General features: G+C 62.3%; 2 protein-coding genes across 4 annotated transcripts in view; one reads left to right on the top strand and one right to left on the bottom strand.

Annotated features, from left to right (window-relative positions):
* The window catches only part of Syn3 (synapsin III), a 312,814-nt gene that overhangs the window by 111,315 nt on the left and 185,396 nt on the right, over window positions 1–16,103 (top strand). The gene's annotated exons all lie outside the window — the stretch shown is intronic.
* Window positions 1–16,103, bottom strand: part of Timp3 (TIMP metallopeptidase inhibitor 3) — a 41,838-nt gene that overhangs the window by 4,234 nt on the left and 21,501 nt on the right. The window contains exons 2-4 of the mRNA XM_005374652.2: window positions 5,199–5,281; window positions 777–888; window positions 202–323 (exon numbers count right to left, since the gene is read on the bottom strand). Of these exons, the coding sequence (XP_005374709.1) occupies window positions 202–323; window positions 777–888; window positions 5,199–5,281 (317 nt within the window). The remainder of the gene's footprint in view (window positions 1–201; window positions 324–776; window positions 889–5,198; window positions 5,282–16,103) is intronic.

The following is a 16,103-nucleotide window of genomic DNA, read 5'->3' as shown; positions in this document are numbered from 1 at the left end:
GGTGCCCGCAGCCTGCAAGCTGCTGCCTGGGTGAGCGTTCTCAGGGCTGACTGCCAGCATGAGGACCTCCTGTACCTGCCCCCGCTCAGAGACACCAGGGGGCCAGGGGACCCTGAGGAGCCCTTGTACCCCAGCAGATGCCCACACAAGGCATCCTCCCCCACCGGCCGGCGACGCTCCGACCCATGCCAGCCTGCTCACCTTGCAGTTGCAGCCCAGGTGGTAGCGGTAGTTGAGCCCCTTGCGCTGCGAGAGGGTGAGCTGGTCCCACCGCTCCACGAAGTTGCAGAGCCCCGTGTACATCTTGCCGTCATAGACGCGGCCTGTGGAAGGAGAGAGTGTGCGCGTCCTGTCACAGCTTTGGGAGGACGGCAGTCCCCACCCGTGTCCGCCTTGCACATCACCCTCCTGACCCCTGCTGGCTGGAATGTGGCCCATTTCCCGGAGGACAGCGAAGCTCGAGACCACCAGGTCTGCTCATTATGGCTGTGGTTTCCCCCCACCCTGCTGAGCGCCTACAGGTGGGTCGCTTGCAAAGGCAGGCAGGCTGCGAGGTGGAGCACAACAGACCACCCCTGTTCATGTGTGGAAAAGCGAGGGGTCCCCAAGCCAGGAGACCCGCAGAGCTGGGGCAAAGTGAGACCAGAGCCCAGGCCCAACATACAGGAGGCTCGGGCCCTCACAGGCAGGACGGGCACGCGGCCAACGTTCTTGGGTGCTGCCGGCTAACCACACCTCACCCGCACCTGTGCGGTGCGCAGTCGTGCGGGCCTCACCTGTCAGCAGGTACTGGTACTTGTTGACCTCCAGCTTCAGGCCGCAGAGGCTCTCGGATGCCTCCGTGTAGATGTACTGCACATGCGGCATCTTGGTGAAGCCTCGGTACATCTGCGGGGAGAGGGACGGGCATCGTGAGAGGGGCCCAGGCCTGGAGCTCGCCACCACCTGCTCTGAGGGAGCCAGGCTCACCTGCCCAGAAGAGGGCCCTCCTGTCCATCCGGCAGCACCCCCTCCCTTCTGCCCCTCAGCACTCCCTGGCATCAGGGCTCAAACACCAGCACCTTCCCTGAAATCCAGAGAAGCCGCTGTGGAGGGATCTACCGGGGGCCACAAACCATTCAAGGAGCTTGTCTGAGGCCACAAAGCCAGCGAGCGGCAGGGCGGGGTCACAAGCCTGGGGCCAAGAGTCCTTGCTCCTAACCATAGCCCTGGCGTCCCCTGCAGCCTTGGGAGCCGAGGCCAGTAAAGCCCATTTCCGTCTCCCTTCTGGCTCCGTTCTGTGTCTGCCCAGAGTCCCGCGCGTGCGTCCTTAACGAGTGATGCTTAGGCCCTGATCTGCCCAGGCAGCAGTGTGATCGTGTGAGCCAGTGGGGTGCAGCGGCACCCAGGCGTGGCCCAGGCCTCAGAGGACATGGGCCCTGGAGTGCTGGCGGCCTCGGCGTCTGTCCAAAGGTGTGTAACAGGGCACGGCCTCTACGGTTCCTGGCACGCGTGGCTAGTTTGCTTGTGGTGATTGACACGGAGTGGACAGCACCGTGACACATCTCACCCAAGCCCCCGTCCAATCTGACAGGCAGTTTCCTCTGTCTTTTAAGTGGCAGCTGCTGGTGGGGTGGGCGGTGGCGTCACGAAGCTGCTGGCTGGACCCACAGAGTCCTGGGGCCTCTGCCCTGCTTAAGGGGCACAGCAGCCTCACCTCCGCCTTCTGGGAGGCTCAGGGTAGTTTCCAGGGCCTCGGTTTCAGGGCGTCCTGGGCTCTCGTGGTAAGGAAGGGTGCTAGGACTCCCAAGCCCAATGGAAGTGCAGCAAGTAAGGGTGTAGCATGCCCCACCACTGACCAACCGTATGGAAAGTTACCTAACCTTTTTGGACCCCAGTGAAATAGATGACATAGAATAGTACCTGGCATACAGCATCCAGTGTGTGCTGAAAAATTAGCTTAAAACTACTTATCCCCAAATTCAGACGGGCAGGAAGGGAGGGCTCAGGCCAGCCTCGTCCTGTGTACCTTTCCCAGCCAGGCGAGGACCGCCCAGGCACGCAGGGGCTCCTCCTCCAGTAGGCTCTGCTTGCCTGGGCCCCTTCTTGCTACCGCCGTGGAGGCCCAGGAAGCTCGCTTCCCTAGGTGGGGAACACATTTCGCAGCAAAGTTGTCCCTGAGCCCGACCCATCATGCGGTTCCCGTGAAGAACCTGACCTTGGGGCCGCTATGCCAGGTATTTCCTGCACATCCATGGGGCGGTGTGGCTCTCCACGGGGTGCACGTCAAGAGCTCACTAAATCCACCACTTGCCCTTATCTCCAGACCACTCGAGGCATGGGGACACTGAGTACGTGCCTGAGACACCCTGAGCACGAGCTCAGTCCCCTGACAAAGTGGCTGCTCCCCAGCAGGGCCTGTGCAATGCTGAGAGTCCCGGAGCCGCAGGATAGGAGGAGGGGCCCAGGCCCCAGGGTTGCAGAGCTTCCAGCTGGAGGAGACCTGCTAAGGCTCATTTATTTACTTAAACAAAGCACCGAGGGCGGGGCCGGCAGAGCTGTCCTGTCCACAGCCAGGACCTTCAAAGCACGTGACCAGGACATGTTCCTTGGGATCCGCCTGGGACCAGCTGGGACATCGTGTCCCCCACGTGCTGTCCCCCGCAGCCTGCCCCGAGCATGCCTCCGCTGCACAACAACAGCCCCTGGCAGAGAGGACAGCTTTCCCATGGCCCCAGTGGGAGATAAGGTCCCGCAGATTAGAGCAGCCAGTTCCGGAAACTTCCATCATCACCGCAGCACAGCCCAGCGCCCGAGCCCCAGCTGCTCTCCACGCCTGATGTGCAGCACACACTTCCTCTACCCTCCACCGTGCACCCCAGGGTGTGGCAGGGAGGCCAGGGCTACACGGGCAGGGAGGGGGAGAGGTGGTCGCCTGCCGCCAGCTGCTCTGAACTCCAGCCCTGCCTGAGGACAGCCTTCCTCGGACTTTCTGGGGCAGGCGCTCTAATCCCCGGGAACAGAGCCCCGTGGGGCCGGGGCCAAGGTTCTTCCCTGGGCTGCCTGGGCCCCTGAGCTTCCTCCTGCACTGATTTTTCTGAGACAGACTTAGTTAGCAGGCTGCTGCAGGTCGAGTGGTGCTGCCGGGTTCCACACCAGCAAGCCCAGGCTGCTCTCCTCACTCCCCGGGGAGCCAGGTACGGGCAGGGTAAGGGGCAGCCCCACAGCAGGCAAGCGGAAGGCTTGCAGCCACTGCCCAACCCTGTCACCTCCCGCTGACTCCAGCCTGCGCTTTCTAGCCTGAGGACCTCGACGATGGTGTTGCCCTGCGAGTCTCAGGGCCTCCCCGGAGAGGCAGGGCGCACAGCACCCTCCACCAGTGTCGGTGGTCCTGGAGCTCTGTGCCAGCGATCACCCGCTTATCTCTCTGTGGCCACTCCCAGCTGGCTCTGGGCTGGGGCACGGGGGGTGGGCGCCCCTGCTACACACAGCCTTCTCTGGCTTGCAGCCAGGTGGTCTCCCAGGACAGACGGGCACTGAGCAGCTCTGCAGTCCAAACACTGAGTCTGTGAGAGGGCAGGGGCCGGGCATCGTGCCACGAGCACAGAGGTGGCACCAGCACTGCCCTCAATAAAGTGCACAGCCCTGGGCCTCTAGAAGGAGCATACAGACTTTGTGCCCAGGGGGCAGGACCATGAGCCCGCCTCCGGGGCATGGGGTGCTGGGGTATGGACGGGCAGCAAGTGTCAGTCCCCTAACGGACTCCACTGCCCAATGCCATGGGTGAAGGGACACTGCACACAGGAGGCCTCCGGGCACTGCCACCAGGGCCCCAGGTCAGGAGGGAAGCTCAGACAGCTCCAGTCCGGGACCCTGCCTCCCTCTGGCACCGAGTGTCCGGGAACAGCTGGGGGAGTGGGAGCCAGCAGGATGTGTTCTCAGCCTCTGTTGTGGTCTCACGGGCTCTGGCACTCCCCGCTGCTGCCGGAGGTTGCAAGGTGGGTTTGGGGGTGCGGCTGCTCCTGCTGGCTCCTCCCCGCCCACGCGGCCCTCACAGGGCCGCAGAGACATGAGCTGTCTCATGACCGACTCAGTGGGCCAGGGGCAGCCAGCCAGGGCCAGCTCTGGACATTACATAACTGGAGGCTGTGCTGCTTGCGGAACGGAATCCGCAGCAGCAGGCGCCCTGGGCGCAGTGCTCCCAGCCTCCAGCCCCCGCACGGGCCGCAGACCAGGTCAACTTGGGAGACGCCAAACGTTCAGCAGGTCCCCAGGGCTCACAGGCCCGTCCTCAGGGGCAGGGATGACTGTGAGCACGCGGGACAGGGCGGGGGCTCCCTCGGCCGGGGCACCCCATCCTGGATGTCTGCCTCGTCCCAGTTTCTGCTTCCCGGGCCTGCCGTCCTGTTGGGCACAGCACCTTGCCTCGGCCCCTCTGCCCCCACCAGCCCTGAACATCTTAGTGAGGCACGGGAGGGGGCAGGCCGGCAGCAACACCGGTCCTCGGCGCTGACCAGACTCAGTGTGCCCTGAAGCACCGGCCACCAGCCCCTGCCGGGCAGCGGCCCTGCCTGTATCAGGGTGCTCGGGACACCTGTGCCAGTGCTCCTGGGGTCCGGCCCAATCCCGCACAGTGAGCAGGTGGGGAGACTGAGGCCGGGAGAGGGAGGAGGCTGAGGTCGGGGGCTGGGGAGGACAGGCCTGTAGCTCCTCTCCTGGGCTGCCGAGGCTCTGAGCATGGTGGCTGCGCAGCGCTGCAGACACGGGGGCACCGCACTCCCAGCCAGGGCGGGAAGCAGATCAGAAGCGGAGGGAGCAGGGCAGGGCCCTCCCTGGGGAGGAATCCTCCCGGGGACAGCTCCTCCTGCGGGACGGGCCCCTCCCTGGAGAGGGCTCCTCAGGGGAAAGGGCTCCTGGGCTCAGCACAGGCTTGGTGTGATGCCGGGGGCTGTGTGCCACCCTGCAGCCTCGTGACAGCACAGGACTAGGGCACCGTGGAGTACCGCAAGCTCGCAAGGGCCATTTTATAGTCACAGCTTCGAGGACTGAGGCCAGGGAAGGGCGGGTCCCGACCGGAGCCCCCGATTCCCAGCACAGGCCCTGGCTCTGGGGCAGCAGCCGCCTCCCTCCTGTGGGCCCCTTCCTGTCACCTGCAGGGCGGCGAGGCCAGCACACATTACCCCAGCCCCCACGTGGCCAGAACCCTCGAGTGCACTCACCTTCATCTGCTTGATGGTGTAGACCATGGTGCCGAAGGGCCCCTCCTTCACCAGCTTCTTCCCGACCACCTTGGCTCGGATCACTGCGGACAGAGGAAGACATGCGGGGGTCAGAGCCGCAGCCCCGCGCCTGGCCCTGCTCCCCCCTCCATGCCTGCTTGAACCCCTGACAGCAGCAAGGGGCCCAGGAGCCCAGCAAGAGCCACTGCCCCCTTTTCACTGCCCCAGTGGGTCACGGCGGCCTGCGCACATTCCCACAGGCGTCCGCCCTGTCCCATCCTCGAGGAGTCCTGACCCGGCAGCTTCACCGGACCCCACAGCCGCTTCTGCACTGCCCGCGTCCCCAGGCCTCGCCCTTTCTCCCCGGACCCTTCCCGCCCACCCCACCCAGAGCCCCTGTGCGCCACGCCATCTCCACACCTGTGGGCCCTGTGACCAGCCCTGGCACCCAGCACCACGGGCAGGCAGTGGGTCCATGCCTGCTGCGGGGTGGGGCTCAGTTCCTGGCCTGGCTGCTCCCAGCCACCCAGACAGGGCAAGTTCCACTGTCCTCTTCCCCAAGACAGGCCCCCGGTGTCACAGTGGTGCCGCTCTCCTGAACCAAAGGCGCTGGGCCTGGGACCCGGATCTTGTCACAGATGTAGTTTACATGGGATAAGTGAGATGGACATCACCCCACCATGACCAAACATGGGCCTGGCACCCCACGCTGAGTGTACTGTGTCCCTCACACCTCAGCTGCCCCCGGGGCCATGTTGGTGCCCGCATCCCAGAGACACCCATGACCTAGGACGAAGCCACTGCCTTAAGGATGACTTTCTTCCCTCCGCTGCTCACAAGAGGGGTTGCCTTGGAGACAGCCGAGGCAGTGACCTCTCCTGCTTCGGGGGAAGACTGCACCCAAGAGCAGTCTTGCAGGAGGTGAAACCCACACATGCAGGAGCATGGGGACGGGGCTGGGTGTGCTAACTGCAAGCGGCAGAAACCGTGACGCCTGGCTCAAGTCAGTGACATCCAAGGCGGGATGGATCCAAGGCATCCATCCCTCAAGTCAGGGCATCCAGGGACCGGGAGTGGGTGGGCGGCCTGCAGCGCTGGCTCTGGAGTGCAGTCTGTGCCTCTCATGTCCAGGCCCAAGGACACTGGAGTCTGGACACTGGAGCCTGGACATGTGGCTTCCAGTCCTGGTCCCGGGGCAGTGTGACGCTGGTGAATCCCTAACCCTCCCGGGCAGGGTTTCCTCCCTGTGAAATGCAACCTATGCCAACGCACACCTTGCAGGTTTCTGTGAGCGCAGGGGAAGGGCCCTGGGCAGTGCAGGGCCCCCAGTCCCACCACTTGCCCTCGTGCTGCTGGCCTTGCCGCCCCTTCCTGACTGCAGCTGACACTGTCCGTCCTGCACACTGCAGCCTCCGCCCCTCGGGTCGGGGGAAGGCAAGCTCGTCTGCCTGGGTATCCTGGCCTGCAGAACTGCAGTGCGAGGAGTGGGGAGCCGGGCAGAAGTGGTTGCAGTAAGTGCTCAGGTGCCGAGGGGCGGGGGGGCCTGTCCATCTCAGGCCTCATCTGCGTGTCACCCACACGGAGCTCAGAGTGGCTGTGAGGGCCAGGCAATGTCAGGGTGCCTGTGGACTGGGAATGCGAGGGCCGAGGTGGTGCAGTGCAGGGGCCACAGCAGAGCCTTCCCAACAAGGCGAGGCCTCACTGACCCGAGCCAGGACTGAGTGACAGCCTGGGCCCCAACAGGCTCCCGAGGCCCAAGCCTCCCGCCAGCCCCGCGGCTGCCTGTCGCGTTCGCGCCTGTATCTGCTTCAGCTTCTCCGTGACTCCAGACACGGGCTACTCTGCAGCTTCCCGTCAGCCAAAGTGTTCTGGTGCTCACTGGCCTGGGCACCACAGCGGACTGGCGTGAGGGGCTCAGAGCCCCGCCCCAGCAGCAGGCAGCTTCTCCCTGGCGTGGCGGCACCCCTGCTGGCCGCAGAAGCTGGCTCCGCAGATGCCCGGCTGGACAGGTCTGCTCACTCCCAGCGTGCTGGACAGGGCCCTCCAGCAGCTGAGCCACACGCGGGAAGCCAGCGCTGTCTGGAAGAGGACCCGGCGGCAGAGCATGAAGCAGAAGCGGTTCTCACAGCCGAGCTGGCTGGTGTGTCCTCGGTAGCACGGGCACTGCCCACCAGGGTCCTCCGAGGACCCCCAGGCGCAGGCACAGCAGTCTCCTCCTTGCACCCCCACACAGCCATCCGCACTCAAGTCCAGGCCCTGCACCCCAGCCCAGGGGCTGAGGAGCTGGGCAGCCAGCGCAGCTGGTTTAGGGAACCAGGAACCCTGACTTGTGCACATGGATTCCGGACCAGTTTCTGCACATGTCCCACCCTGGGAGAGTCCTACAGGGCTCCAGCTGTGGCCTCGCAGGGCAGGGCCGAGGCTGAGGTCGCCAGGACTCTTTGTCCCTGCTGGCCCAGAGGTGGAGCTGACCCCTGCAGCTGCCTGCTGTCAGCTCCCAGCCCTGCGCACTGCTCCACCCTACGTCTGTGTGTCTAGAACTCCGTCACCCGCCCACGCACACATGCACTCTCACACACGCACGTGCTCACAGCGCGCCCTGACTGGTAACAGGGTCCACAGCTGCCCCCCTCCCGCAGGTGGCTGCCGCCAGCACGCTGTAAGGAAACCCACAAAGCCACAGGAGGGTTTCCACCACCCCAGGAGCCTGAGGCCCAGGGGCCGATCGATGAACGAGACAGCGTCCACACAGCACCACGTGGGACAGGAAGCACGCGCTGCTGCGACCCTGGACGTCCCTCTGGGAGGCAACCCTCAAATCCCTCTCAGGGAAGACGGCAAAGGGACCTGGACCACTGGTGACTCCCAAGGTCCTGCACGACCGATCGAATGGCCTGACTTTCCACTCAGCTCCCCAGGGCCCACGTGGCTCTGACACCGCCCTGCAACGGGACCGCTCCGTCAGGAGACAGCAGCTTGCTCCGGGCCAGCGCCGGCCACTCAGATGCCCCAGAGGCTCTGCCCTGCTGGGCCTTCTTCCTCCACTCCCTCACCTGCCAGGGGCCTTCCCTGGTCCCTGATCCTGGCATCCCTCTCCCACCCCGCAGTCTCTCCACGCCTCACTGGGTCTCATCTGATATAGTATAGCGTCACATGCTTGTTGATTGACTATCTCTCCCCAACAGGTTGTAAGCTTAACAAGACAGGCTCTGTCTCTCTCATTATCTCTTTCTTTTGCAATACTGAAGGGTGAACTCTGGGGCACTCCACCCTGAGCTATACCTACAGTCCTTTATTGGGTCTCAATAAGTTTCCTAAGCTGGGTTCAAATGAACTTGAGATCCTCCTGGCTCAGCCTCTTGAGTAGCTGGGACTACACATGTGCACCAGTTCCCTCAGGTACTAGGCAGTTCTCTGTTGTACCAACCGCTCCACTCAGAGCAACCAAAGGCATGCCTGGCACATAAAAGGCGTCTGATCTATTTTGTTGAGTAGATGAAGCCCAGTGTGACTTGATATATTCAGCATCCCACACAGCAGGTGATGGAAAACAGATCAGTAACTCTCGTGCAAGCTTTGGCGAACAACCACATCTTCCCGGGCCTTGTTCAGCACAAATGGGGTACCGGGAGTTTTGGCTGTGAGGTCAGACAAACATCTGTGAGTCCATCGTGCACAAAGTGCTGGGCTTGGCTTCCAGGAATCCTGTGACAGATGAGGCCCCGGAACTCAAACTCGGGGGCCAGAGGGACAGAGATGGCTTGTGAGGAGGTGCGAGGTGTGGCGAGTCCGGGACAGGGCCAGCAGCAGGCTTGCACAAGGCAGGTGGAGATGTGAGGCCCTGAGGTGACCTGGGGCTGGAGGGTGGCCCATGCTGCATCCCGCGAGGCCAGGAAGCAGTCAGAACAAGCCCGGAGAGGGCAGGGGTGCCTGGGAAAGCACTGCCCCGCGGAGCCAGGGCCACTTCCCGCCTCCCACCCCCAGCTGGTGCTTCCTGTGCGCATGCTCCCAGCTGGCCAGCCCCAAAGGCCCTCTTGTTGATGTCAAAGCCAAGGCCAGACGTTCAAATGCACTCCCGATCCAGATAAGCAGCCTCCAGTTCAAAGCCTGTCCTGACTAACTCTTTCCATTCAGTAAAAATATTAATCTTGGTTTTATTTAAGCAGGTTTTTTTGGCAAGAAATGACCGCCTGTGGCTAAAAATAAATGCAAATGCACACACATGCTCAGAAAATCTGGAAAGCTGCAAATCGTTTCAGCCCAAGTTTCCATCACAGGGAACATTGTGCAGGCCAGGAGGACATGAAACCTCCCCGCCTTCCCCAGGGCCCGGAGCTGCAGCTCCACTCACTGGGTACATGCCTGGAGCTGGGTCCCGGGAGGCAGTCCTGTGTCCTGGCCTGGCTCAGCCTGGCCTGGCCTGTCCTGGGAAGCAGTGGGGTATGCGAGGCAGCTTCACCTCCTGGGACAGGATGCAGGGTGTGTTTCTGGTGAACAGGCCAGGAAACCCTGGGCCGTGGAAGCCACTGTGCCCGAGAGGCAGAGCCAGAGGGGGCGTGTGCTGGAGGTCAAGTGGCCTGGAGCTTGGAGACCACCCAAAAGGAGCATAGAACAAAATCTACACCCAAGTCCACTCTCGTGTTCTAAGTGATGAGCTTAGTGTTAAACTATGAAAAGGAAAAATGTAAGCACCTCCGCCTAGGCCTCGGCTTAAGTCTGGGGTTAGTGCATTGAATTTCTAATCTGACTGCCTAAAGCTAGCCAGCGTCCCCGCTTCCTGCGCAGCCAGCAATTAGGAAGACAGATGTGGGTCAGTTAGCCCAGTACAGGCAGAGGCCCAGCTCCTGGTTCTGGGATGAGGGGCAGCTCAGCCCAGGAGCCAGGACCCTGCTGCCCTGCTGAGAGGCGGCACTGCTTCTGTGACCTGCGCTTCCAGGGCCGGCAGGATGACCCCATCCCACCGCTCGCTGAAGCAGCCACCAGGCCTGTGGCCAAGGACAGAGGTGGGAAGGGGGTCCTGCCCCACAGAGATGCCTTCATCTCCTGGGACTGAGTGGGGGCCGCAGCCTCCCTCGCAGGAGCTATGGGACTGTTCTGGCCATGGGATGTGAGGCCCGCCTCCATCCAGCACCCCGAGTCCCCCTGCCCCCTACACTCGCCGGCCCTGGGATGCTCCCGGCCTCGGCAAAAGCAGCTCCTCCCCCACTCCCACACCTGCCCCCACATCTGTCTCCGCCACCTGCTCTGCCCGCTGGCGTCCCTCCCTCACTCTCGCCTGCCACCTGCGCTTCTCTACAGCACGCTGGTCACAGGCGTAGCACCCACCGGGCACACCAGCTCCTGGCAGCGCCAGGAACATGCAGGGCTTCCCAGGTGCCTGCAGAGGGGATGAGGCAGCAGGACAGAGGGATATGGGGCCTGCGTCACGAAAGCAGCTCACGCTCAGAGAGGAGCACCACAGACAGGGCCACCCAGACTGGCTGGGAGGAGTCCCCACCTTGCTCCCCTGCACCTGCGCGGTCTCCTGTCTGCATCCGGGGCCTTCTCGTGTTGCCTTGTGTTTGTTCCGTTCTGCTGTTGCCCTCGCCCTCCCCGTGCAGTTCACTTATCCAGAAGGACATGAGGACCCGGGCCGTGTCCCCGAGATCCGGCCACAGCAGGCGCGTAAAGCTCTGGTCCCAGACCTCTCTCTGCCCCAACGGGAGCGCGGCTGGCTGCGGGCCAGGGTCGAGGGGCCCTGCAGCTGTCACAGGTGGCCAGAGGGCGCTGCTGGATGTGGGTGCACAGTGAGTCTGCTCGGAGCGGGCTCTGGGAAGTTTCTGGAGCCGGGGCACAGAGACCCGGCATGGGCGGGGGCGTGTGGCAGAGGAAAGGTGGGGCCGGAGCTGAAGGGGCACCCTCAAAGGGGGGGCAGGGCAGCCCAGGGCAGCCCAGAGCAGCCAGCCCCAGCGTGTGTCCCGCTGCGGTGCGCCTCGATACTTCTTAGGGCTTCGTCTCCTGGGGGCAGCGCCGGTGACCCGCCCCTCTGCCAGCCCCAGCCACACTTGGAGCCCAGGGTGACTGGCACAGAAAGCCCCAGAATCGAGTGTGGGCCTTGCACACCCACCTGCGTCAGGCCCTCAGGGGCCCCCGGTGCGTGTCCCGTCCCTCCACACCTGCCCTCCCCACAGCCCGTTGGCCTCCCAGGTAGGTGCATGGCCCTCAGCAAGGGAGGGCCAGGAGGAACCACCCACTCACAGCTGGTCAGGGGAGCCCCACAGCCCATGGGAAACCCAACAGCAGCCTGGTCTGGCCCAGCCCCTTTGAAGCAGAGCCCAGAGAAATGCAGCGCCTCCCACGGCCTCACATGTGGGCTCTCGGTCCGGTCATCGGCAGCCAGGGCAGCTGGCAGCAGCTCTGGAGCTGTTCTCCTCATCGGGACCCCGTGCACTGGGTGAGCCTGCGTTCTCACAGAGCAACGGGGCGAGGCCTGGGTGCAGCAGCGAGCGACACCCTCTGCCCGGAACTGCAGATGCCGGCAGAGAGGCGCTGGGTGGGGGTCGGACAGGCGGCTTAGACACCAGAGACAGAGAACACTCATGCGTGTGGCCTTGAACATAATCAGGCTTCCCCCTCACTAACGCACATGACGAGCTTCACCCCAAAGGCGCGGCACCCGGCCCTGCTCTCAGACCCGCCCCACCCGCTGCCACCACAGCGCCCAGGCAGCACAGGTACGAGATAAACAGGCCCGGACTACCGCCACCGCAGCCCCGCATGGGACTCAGGCGTGGCCAGGCGAGAGGAGACTTAAAAGTCTTTTAAGGAGGCCGGCGTCTGAAAAAAACAGGTGAAGCATGCCAGGTGCTGCCCTGCTGGGCCTGCAGGTCAAAGCAGGACAGTAAAGCCACCCCTGAGACATGGGACGCCCTGCCCTGGCTGGGGGTGATGATGTGGAGGATAACAGTCCCCCAGGCCAGTCCTCTCATTCGTTCAGGAAATCCTCCTGAGTTCCCACAAGGCGCCAGACACTGCCAGGGGACAGACAGGCCTCGCAAATAGTTTACATAGTTCTCGGGGCTAACTTGCATATTGGCACATACCTATAACTCCAGCTGCTTGAAAGGCTGAGGCAGGAGAGTTCCAAGTTAAAGCCCAACCTAGGCAAACTTAGTGACTTAGTGAGACCCTGTCTAAAAAGGGCTGAGAATGTAGCTCAACGTGAAAGCCCTAGGTTCAGCCCCCAGCAGAGTGCACACACGTGCGTGTGCACACACACACACAAAGTCACTTGCAAGAAGTGGTAACATTATTTCCATTAGACATAGAAGGAAAACAAGACCCTTGTCCCAGGTTGCACAGCAGGAATTACATCCAAACACGCACAGCATGGAGCTGATCGCCTTTCAACTGCGCCACATCTGACACATCTGGAAGAGCCAGCCAGCAAGTCGGACGCCGGCCGCGTGGGAGAGGGCGGCTCCCAGGCTGAGTCAGCAGAGCACTTGTGTGAGGCATTGGGTGGGGGCCGAACGCACGGTCCTCCGAGGATGCCACACCCTGGGTCTGGCTCACAGCTGCCAGGAGAGTGTGATGGCCCCAGGTGCTCTTGTCCCCGTCAGCCACAGGTCTGGCTGCACTGCCGTCGTGACACACCAGGCTCCAGGCTGACCACACAGCCCCGCTGCTGCTGCACACGGGACCCGCGGCAGCCACCACCCACAGCACCAGCACCAGCACCAGCACCTTGCCCTCGCCACGCCTCTGGGGCCACAGAGTTTGGCCTAAGTGACCCCCAGGGACCCTGCCCAGCCGGGGAAGCTCAGAGGGGCGGGGCCCAGTGGTCCCCAAAGCACACCCCAGCCACTGCTCCCACCACCGACTGCAGTGCAAGCGCAAGGAAAGGGGGTGCAGGCCTCCACAGGACTCAGCACTGTGGGGCCGATGGGATCGGTTTCCAGATCCTGTTGGGGTACACATCCTGCCATCGTGGACTGCACTGCTGACAGTACTGCAGTTAACGAGGACGATCGCTGTCATTTATCAAGCTCTTACCGCGAACCCTGTGAAACGCTTTTCATGGACGATCCTGGACACGCCCGTTAGGACCCGGCAGAGCAGGCGCTGTCCACAGCCCCGTCTTGCAGCTGGAGGCTGACAGGGCACAGAGGCCTCCCAGGATCCCGGAGGAAGGGGACCCGCCAACCCACTCTGCAGGACCCACTGGTCGTTCCTGGCCACACCACCTCCCGGAAGTACATGTTTAACCACACGGGAGGAGCACTCCTCAGGCACAGACTGGGGGCGTCGGCGTCAGGGTCGCTTGGAGGAACCGCCTGTGAGTTCCACCGCTGAGCCCACCTCAGGGCTCATGCACCCATGTGAAGATGTCTGTCCTGGCACACCTCGTGTCACGTGAGCCACTCTTAACCAACAGGACCCTCTCCCGGGTCCTGCTCCCTCTCCCAGACCCTCTCCCAGGTCCAGCTCACTGGTATCTTGGGCTAACACAAAGCAGGGTCCATGGAGAGCACGGGGATGCGCCCCTCGGATTATCTCCAAGACCAGTGTTTCCAGCGATGTTGCTGGTACTGCCACACAGAGGACATGGTCCTGGTCCTCCCCACACCTCAGGCTGGTTCCCAGCCCTGAGCTCTTGCATTGCGCTGGCAGGGGCTGGATGCAAATTCCCAGAAATCAGTGATCGGTGCAGAAGTGGAGAAAGATGCCACCTTCCCAATGTGAGGGTGACTGGTGATTTTTCAACTTAAAACTTCACCATGCTCCATTAAAAACCAGGAGCATGGAGCAATTACTCAGTAAGAAACGGCGCCCAATATTTTGCAAAACAGATTCTGCTTCCTGGCTTCTGAGGTGATTCAATAAATAACTACCTACGCCACTAAATAACCGTGCTTGTTTGAGTGTGGAGACAGGATTCCCGAGCCGGAAGTACAGCAGCCGCGGAGCCCCAGGCTGGGCTCTCCCTCTGGTTCCTCCATCTGTTTTCTGTGTGAGCTGACAACTCAACTCCTTCCCAGGCCTTTCTTCTAAGTTAAAGAAGCTTCCCTGCAACTCCAGGGTTTGAGGCTCATTTACTGCGAGCTTCCATTTCTGAGTCACACGTCTGCCTCAGGTTCTGCCTCCTTCTCGGCGACAGTCCAAGGGGTCCCAGTCCCGCTACTCTCTACAGTGACATTTCCAAGGAGCTGATCAAACCTCAGCACATAATTAGGACACCGGAGGAGGCCCCCTCTGGCCTTGCTCAAAGGTCTTCCTCTGCCTGTCTCTTTGGATGATTTGATGTTGTCAAGGTTGGGGACAGAAACAAGTGTGGAGCCGGCCCTTCGTGGGCCCACCTGGTCCACACCTGCACCGTCTGCAACGTGGTGCCCCCGCAGGTGGCGATGATGCCGGCGGGTTGTGTCACTGCTGAAGCAACAGTGGCAGGTCCTCGCTTGGCTATACCGTCCTCCCTCAACTGTCCTGGCAGTCACCAGTCTGTTTTATCGGCCCTCTTCTCCTCCTCCACCCCTTGCCAGTAACATCTATTCCCCAGACCTACAGTTTAACAAAGACTATCTATCAAAATGCACGCAAGCCTGGGCCCCTCGGTGGCTGAGGTGTATGACCCTAGCACTGGACAGGATTTCATGTGGGACACCCTGCGCTGCAAGCTCCCATACCCTACACCAAGGAGGCCATGTCCTTTCTGCCTATCACCCGTGTCCAACCTAGGGTCTGACAGTGCTCTGGGAAGGCATCTCCAGGGGGACTCAGCCCCAGCAACCCCTCATACCAAGTGGGAACCGCCACGACCATGATGATGACATTCACCACCCTGCCTGACCTTGGCAGCCAGAACCGTGCTCTAATAGATGGTGTCCCCCTGCGTCACTTTAAGTGACTCGCCTCTCCCGTTCCAGTGCCCTATGGGAAGGAACAGGGATATCAGAGAGCCCACCCTCGCTTTCAGCGGGGTGGAGGACCCTCGGTGGGAGCTCCCCAGAAAAGCCGTGCTTGAAAACAGGAGGCAGCACCCCGCTCCCAGCCTCAGCTCCAGGCCCTCCCACAGGCCGGACGGAGGGCTGCCACCTCGGTCAGCGGCAGCCCCACCCAAACCCGCTGACTCCCAGGCCGGCCAGGGAAGTTGCTATTTTTGAAACAGAAGGAATATTTAATACTTCTCATTGGGTCAATATTTTTAACCTTCATTTCCCTCCTCCTCCCTGCCCCCACGCCTCTGGTTGGGAAAAGAATTTTTTTAACAGCAAACACAAACAAAACCCTGCACAGCCGAGGAGGGCAGCTCACGATGTTCCAGACAGATTGATACATGCCCAGAGGCCCGCAGGAAACACCTTGCAGGGCCCCGGGGAAGTGCAGGGCGGTGCCCTGGGCCCTGTGACAGGGGGACCAGGACGGAAATGCAGCGAGTGCTGGGCCCTGGGAGGAACCAGGCTTCGGGGCTCATGGATCCATTTGGGGTTTTCCAGCGGGAATTCCTCTTCCCACTCTTCCCACCGCCCAGCTGAACAGGACCTCAGCAGAGGGGAGTCAGAAGGCAAGGTCAAAGGCTGCCTCAGGGCCTGCATCACCCCGGTTCCACAACAGCTGCTGTGGGCGAGGGGTGAGAAGCCAGGCAGCCAAGAACCCAGGGTGGGCACCGTCTCAGCTCTGGCTTCTGCTCTGGGGCAAACCGACCACCTTGCCTCATCTGGAAACGAGGTGCATGGCCTGAGACGCCTACAGCCCAAAAAAGACTCTGCCCTATGCCTGAATGCCACTGGCATAGCCTCTGGGGAGCAGTAGCAGGGGCTGCTGCAGGCGAGGCCCTTTCCCAGGCAGAGAAGAGGCGAGGGCAATTCCAAGAAGAGAGAAAAGGAACTGCAGAGTGCTGGCCGGGCCTGAGTGGGGCCTGCACTC

This window comes from Chinchilla lanigera, unplaced genomic scaffold (assembly GCF_000276665.1).
Source record: "Chinchilla lanigera isolate Chin_1 unplaced genomic scaffold, ChiLan1.0 scaffold00004, whole genome shotgun sequence".
NCBI lineage: Eukaryota > Metazoa > Chordata > Mammalia > Rodentia > Chinchillidae > Chinchilla > Chinchilla lanigera.
This window is presented reverse-complemented; position numbering and strand designations above follow the sequence as displayed.